We start from the raw sequence: 7028 nt of genomic DNA on the forward strand, positions 1-7028 counted from the left end.
AATATATCGTAGTTGACGCCAAAAGGGAAAACTCGACTCGGGCTCGCCGCATTACCAAGGTCTCTCACAACCGGTGGATCTCTGGACGAACAAGGCGGCTTCAGAGAGATGGGGTGCGAAGACAGGAAATGCAGTGGCCTGATAAAATAATCTGTTGCAGATGAATGTATTCAAATGACGCGACAAAGAAGCACTTAGAAGTTTGCAAGGGAGGTCTCCGTCGTGCAGAAGGAAAAACCACGGTGATGATGATGGTGAATAAAGGGTTGCTTGTTAATTCTTTTTGACGGTTTTGGTTGCATAACAGATTCATCAAATGCGACACCATGTCCTGAAGAGGAGCCCGAAGCGTCGCATGTGCGGAGCAGCAATCTGGGCATCGCCGGAACTTCGGGTGAAGTTTGATGTGAGTATAGCGGGATGATAAAATGAGGTAAAATAATGCGGAGCATATTCTCTTTGGGTGTTACTGTGACGATGCTATGAGTACATCTGGCGAGGTAAAAATGTGGTTGATTGCTCTGTCATAGGAATCGGTAAAGCACGAAAGCGAAATTCAGAGAAATCTGCAGCTGAGTATGATTTGTAGGTCGGAGGCTGTCTTGTGGCTGTGTTTGGAAGGCGACGTCCTGCTTGTGGTTCGCTTCGGCAAAGGTGTACTGGCGTCATTTTCGGGACGGATATGACGTCAGTGAAATCTTCGTGTATCCCGGCATAAAACACTTTCGTGATAAAATATAAAACCCCAAAACGAACAACCCTAAGTGAAACGTGCGTTTTACTCCTAAAGGTTACTTCCCCGCAAGAAGACCCTATGGGCTGTGGTGCAGTGTTTACAGGCCGCTTGATTCGTTGTACTGGCATCACTTCCGTGACGGATATGACGTCACTGAAATGCTTGTGTAGCCCGGAATAAAACACTTTCATCTTAAAATGTCTGCCTTCAGGTCCACGCGCAGGACGTCATTTGGAGTACCAATATAGTGCCTTTGGAAACCAGTCCCGGACCCGTGGGCTTCAAAAGTCTTACGTATGTACTTTTCTTTGGTTTAGACGGCGTTAAAGTGCGACACCTTACAGCCACAGTGAACGAAAAAAAAAAACGAATATCGTATTTCAGGTGCGGTACATGTGCTTTGTAGTGGTGTTTTAGGAGAACCATAAGACAGTCTGGGCCATTACCGTGTGATTGCACAAACGTTTTCAAGGAGAATAAAATAATGGCAATGTCATAAGCAAAGCGAGAAAATAACGAGTGACTCACATCTGCAGCCTTGGCTTTGCGGCTTAAAAAAAAACAGGAGAAATTAGCCTTTAGGTGTTATTCGAGAGACTACTTTAAAAGCGCAGAAAATAGTTTCGTAAATCAGAATGCAAGCGATTCGTGCAGAAGTGTACTAAGAATACTTGGCGAATCAATATACGCAACAGTGGTGGATGTCGAACGTGCGTTACGTACTTATGGTATGACACCTAGGCTGGCTAGATAAAAAAAAGTAACTTTGTGGTGGCTTATTTCGATATTAAACAGATTGTAATTTCTTAGTTGGACTGGTAATTTGACCGAACTGGTGTGTTCAAAGTCTTCACTGTGTTGATAACTTAACCATTTATATTCATCAAGAACTCCATCAACATGTTGGAGAAAATGAGTGACATTTACAGTTACGGCTCTTTTACAGAAATACATAGAATGGGAGTATTTCGGCACCATTCCTTGCAGCTACGCTAACCAGTCATGATGGATCTGGTCGTGTAGCCTGCCGAATTTCCTCAAGCTTCACAGCACTAGCGCATCTCTCAGTTATCGGTAGTGACAGGCATATTATGTCACGCTGTTATACTTGCTACCCCTAGTTTACCTACATTATTTTTGGACGCTTTTTACTAAACTAGGCAATGATGATTGCCTTGACTTCGGCGTTTGTTAGTTTTTATGTGACCACTTTTTTTATATTACCCCACTGTAGGTTCACTGGGGATAGAAAATAAAATGACCTCCTTTTTCTTCAGTTTGACGGTACCTCACTTTTGGTCAGTGTTTCTGCGTTGCAATGTCTGAGCTATCACTAATTGTTCCCCTTTTAAAAATTGTGTGTATTGTGAGCATGAAGTAATAATGATGCCATCACTGTTACACCAGACAGATTGGCTTTGGTAGCAGCACAATAATTCAATGCTTTTTTTGGTGACGAACCTCCACCGTAACGCTATGGATGGAGTTTTTTTTACCGCCGAAGCCGCCGTGGGGCGGTTATGGGAGCACGGACTGGGGCAGACGAGACCTGCGTGGTGCGAGAACGAATTTGGGTTCCCACGGAATCCAGCGATGCGGGCAGGTTCTTTGCGCAGTTTCAAGTAGTTAGTCGATGTGACGCCTTTGGTCATGTTGTGGATATTGCTTTCGGCCTGCCGCTACGATAGCATGCTCAGTAGAGCCAGAGTCATTCAAGGCTTTTCAAAAAAACATTAAAGGACTCTGAAGGACTCGAATACAGTCTTGGGGTTAACACTTTTCGTTAATCATAGATATCTGGCTGCAATTCAAGACATACCAATTAGCGAATGTACGCAATTTACGCGAAAACAGGGAAATACTGAAATGCACTTAGCTAAATATATTTAAGTCGCGAGGGTCCCTAGGCATCTGACCTTGTTTGCTGTGGTTCAGCGGAGTAAGCCTCGTCTCAAGCGTCTTTACACCCACCCCCAAACACCAAACACTTAAGGTTTATTACATAAAAACCACGCTTTCAGGGGTGTTTCCAAAAGGGTGTGAGGGGGACTACTAACAAACACACTGTGGGCCGCTGACTAGCTACGTCAACCAAAGGTTTACGCACAAGCAATAACTTGATCCACACTCCCACTCTCACTCAAACTGTAATGTATTCAGAAATGCACAAGCACGTTACTAATAGAAACCAACCGACTGATAGCAGCTCTGAGCACTGGTCATCGACCCTCGGGTGGCCTCTCTAAAGTATTGCTCCTACGAAGCGCCCCGAAATTATGCTAAGCGCTGAAAAAATTCCCGCTTTTGTCAACCCGGCGTGTACATTACAAAAGGAGCTGTTCAGTACCTCGTCACGTGTATCCGCCATCGTGGTGACACTGTAGAACCGTCACCAATTTGAACCACACTGCGTACCTTGGACGGTGCACAGCGGGGCTCCTTTTTCTATTCATATCTGCCCTCTAATGAAGTCGCATCAAGCGCAAGCCTACCTAACAGGACGCGCCCTCGCTTTGCACGGTCTAATGCGTTAATTACCCCCGCCAACTGGAGGCAGACCTTCAGTCGGCGTCTCAAAGTACCCTCTTCTCCGCTCGGACCTACGACAACAAAGGTCCGGTTCGCCGCAAGAGGGCGTTGACACAGTTTTCCTGGCAGGGAGCATTGATATCGGCTAGACGCGCAGCCCGGCTTTTCCAGACAGACAACGGACGGGGAATAGCGCTCCAGCGTCTGCTTCTAGCGCCCCTCCAACACGTCAGCCGGGCCGGCAAAAAGGAGGCACGCAAGCTATATAGAACAATAACGCAGCTGCCGGTGGTATTCATTGATTAACTGAGGTACTTTAACTGGACAGCCATGTGAACTGAACCATATATCGAACCGTATTTTGTAGCGTGAGCTACACTGGCCGAGGTTACACAGTTTGGCGTGGCTCTTAGAGAGCCGTGTGGGCATGCGCGAGGAGCAGTGACGTCTCACGGCTCACAGCTGGCGCACCTGGATCCGCCGCCGCAGCGACTGGATTGGATTGAATTAGATTGGATTGGATTAATTTGGATTGAGTGGGATAGGATTAAATAGGATTGTATTGGAATATATTGGATTGTATGGGATTGGAAATCGTTGTAGCAGTAAGCATGGTAAACAGCTAATCCTAGACAACTAGGAAACCTAAGAATAACCAGCTGAACCTTATCTCACGCTACATACATCCTGGCATAGCCGAACAAAATCATTGCTAATTTTTCTTGTGACACTATGTACTACGACGACTCTGCCTCCCCCCCCCTTATGTAATACCCCTCTGGGGTCCTTAAGGGTTGAATAAATGATGATGCTGACAGCCCGTCCAAGCCGCTTTCAAACGAATGAGACGTGCATTCCTCGCAAAGTGGGAACAGAGCAGACTGAACTGCGACTTCGCGAGCGACACAACATCGAAGTGGTAGCGGGATTGGCCTCTGAGGGCGGGACATTTCTGAGAGCGTAACGCATTCGGAAATCAGAGCTTTCGAATGACCCTGAGTGGCTTCACAATATTACGCGAGACGCACTTCTGCTAGTGCAATGCCCATGTAACATTATGCTGTTGAAGTTCCATGAAAATTAACACGAAGTAGCTTGTAACTCGAAGGTAAGCTGGGTTAGAATTCTCAAGATCGGCCTGTATTCATGCGTCGAAAGCTTTATCGCTGGCGCTTTGAAATTCCGACGAAGCGCTATTTTATAAGCGTGCAGGACTGAAATTAGCTTCTGCAAACTGTTAACCCGGGAAATCTATGCCTTTGTTTTTGGTACCGCAACCCCGGTGAAGACCGGCCGCGTAACGGTCGGATCGCATATAAAGTCCTAAACAAATGGACGCGAAATCACTCGTCGCACCAGCGTCGGCGTCGTTCGGCGGCACCGCGCCGACCCGCGGGAGAGGGCGAGTAACCGAATGAGACCGGCGAATTCACGCGTCAGCCGCTGCAGCGACGTGTGTTGGCGGACAGGTTTGCATGAGCGCTGCCATCCTTTCCAAGTTAGTTTTGACTGTTTATGAGCGGTTATTATCGATTGCTTAAATGCAGTAATCAGGAGCCTATATTCGTAATAAAAATACACTTGTCCTATTTTATTCATTGCGGCGAATGCTAGCAGCCCAATTTTAAAATCCTTTAAATACTGTAAAATTTTAAGTGTAACCGTCAGATCTCAAAAAAGAGAGCTCGATATAAAGAAGCGCACTTCGAACAATTTATTTCGTTGCAGCTTGGTACCCTACATAGATGTTATATACGGACTGCTACATAAGCGTAAGAAAAAAAATTTCACCGCTGCCTTGGTACTGAGGTTAGAATCTAATGTCGCTTGTAGATCCAACGTCAAGGTACTCTGCCACTCTTTATTTACTCTGTAAAACAATGTAATCATACCCTCACCGCAAAAAAACAAACAACGCGAGGTTTTGCCAAGACTCAAGCCATGTACTTTCAAACAAAAGCCCAACTCAACCTCTCGACCACGCCAGAAGGCATTTCGGGAGCCAAGAATTAAGTGTAGTAGGCAAGGCTGCCAACCAATATAGCGGGGTGTGTTTTGTTTTGGCCGTATTTTAAAAAGTAGGGCAATGGTAACGCTTGTTTCTTACACACCGATCTCGGAGGTGGGCCAATTATGCTAGTACTACAAGCAATGTAATCAAAGATCCCTCATTTGGATCACGAAAAGCTATCGCACGTCCTCGGTCTACCCTACACAAGTTATGGTAGCCGCGAATGAAATGGAATGGGCCACTGGAATTCTGGCGTTGATAACGCTTGCTCATGACGCAGCGATCTTGCAGACAAGCGTCTTCATGCTAATACTTCAAGCGATGTAGCCAGAGGTGCCTTATTTACCTCACAAAAAGCTATCGCAAATCCCCGATATCCCCGATGATGAAAACCATACATGGAACGAGTGAATAATCGCTTTAGAACCGAAACAGCTTGCAATTTGTTGCAAAGCAGCCGATTGCCGCAGGTTAAAAAGAAATTGATTGTTTTCTGTGTGAAAGGAATGACCCCAAACAATGCGACGTACAGGAAATCAGGACGCTGGCGGCCGCTTTCCGATGCTTTCTCGCGCTGCGTCGACGCTGATATCTGGCGAGCAAAGACATCGGCGTTGCTCTCGCGTCAGTTCGCATCGCCATGCAGTTTTGGCGGCGCGCCCTGAGGCGCTTCGACGCCGGACGACGTCGACGAATAAAAGCGCGGAAAGTACGCTGCATCCGATTGGGCCTTAACGCGTACGATCGGCGTCACCACAGGACTCGCTGCGTGGCGCATATTTGCGCCATTGAATGACGCAAACGCAGTAAATAACCTTCGTCTAAATAAAGCACAAACACTCTGCCTCGCACGAGCTAAAAAAAAAACAGCTGCAACACCATGTACATGAATAATGGCCGCGTATACGCACAATTGGTTCCATCGAAGCGTTGATTTCTTGCAAAGGTAAGCGAATAAAACTTTTTACACGCGAATGCAGCAACCCTAATTGCATGTAAAAATAAATATGAGTGAAAGCACACTGTTCTCTGAGCTGTGTAAAACAGCCTCGTTCGGGTGGCAGAATGAGCGGTGAGCTGTCGCGGAATGCCCCCTCCCTGACAGCGGCGACCCTAGCGGCGGCTTTTGTCCCTCCATAAACTGCAGCCTCTCATGACCATAAAAGTATTGAGAGACTCTGGTATCAGTGAAACACGTTAAAACTGTAGCCACCCCATAAATAATGTTCACGTGACTTCTTTCCCAGGTTAAGAAGTGCGGCCATTTGGATGAAGATGAGACGGCCTTGCAACACGACATTGGACATCCTCAAGCAACACACGCGCATTCATCCGCCTTATTTGCTTATTATGGAAGGAATGACCACAAGAAGGAACGTTCAGCGCAATACCTTCTTCTGGAGTGTAAGTAACGGGCGCAGAGCTTCAACGTGTAAGAAGACTGCAAGCTATTCAGAATTTCACGCCATGTTCAGTAGCAACGACTTTTTTTATGAATACTGTGCAGCTGTTGTCAATAAACGTTTTATAGATTCCGTAGTAGTCGGTGACAACCATCCGAAGAAACATAATTTTCTATACAAAGATATGGCCACTTTGTTTTTTTGAATTTGAAGTAATGCTGAGGTTAAAATCTTGGATCAGTGAATAATTTGTTTTAAGAAGCCACTTGCTGTAACTTCCTGGATCGACGTGCCTTTTCCTGAGCGCCAGCGCATTATTGTTTTAATACGCCACATTGTCTTCTACCCG

The 7028-nt window shown here is 46.2% G+C and overlaps 1 protein-coding gene across 1 annotated transcript in view; it reads left to right on the forward strand.

The window, feature by feature from the left end:
- Positions 1-6881, forward strand: part of LOC144175475 (cell adhesion molecule Dscam1-like) — a 185688-nt gene extending 178807 nt beyond the window's left edge. The window contains exons 27-29 of the mRNA XM_077704563.1: positions 308-406; positions 948-1030; positions 6524-6881. Coding sequence (XP_077560689.1) covers positions 308-405 — 98 coding nt within the window. The 3' untranslated portion in view covers position 406; positions 948-1030; positions 6524-6881. The remainder of the gene's footprint in view (positions 1-307; positions 407-947; positions 1031-6523) is intronic.
- The last annotated feature ends 147 nt before the right edge of the window (positions 6882-7028 follow it).

This window comes from Haemaphysalis longicornis, unplaced genomic scaffold, assembly GCF_048455015.1.
Source record: "Haemaphysalis longicornis isolate Haplotype H1 unplaced genomic scaffold, Haemaphysalis longicornis Haplotype H1 scaffold_3, whole genome shotgun sequence".
Lineage (NCBI taxonomy): Eukaryota > Metazoa > Arthropoda > Arachnida > Ixodida > Ixodidae > Haemaphysalis > Haemaphysalis longicornis.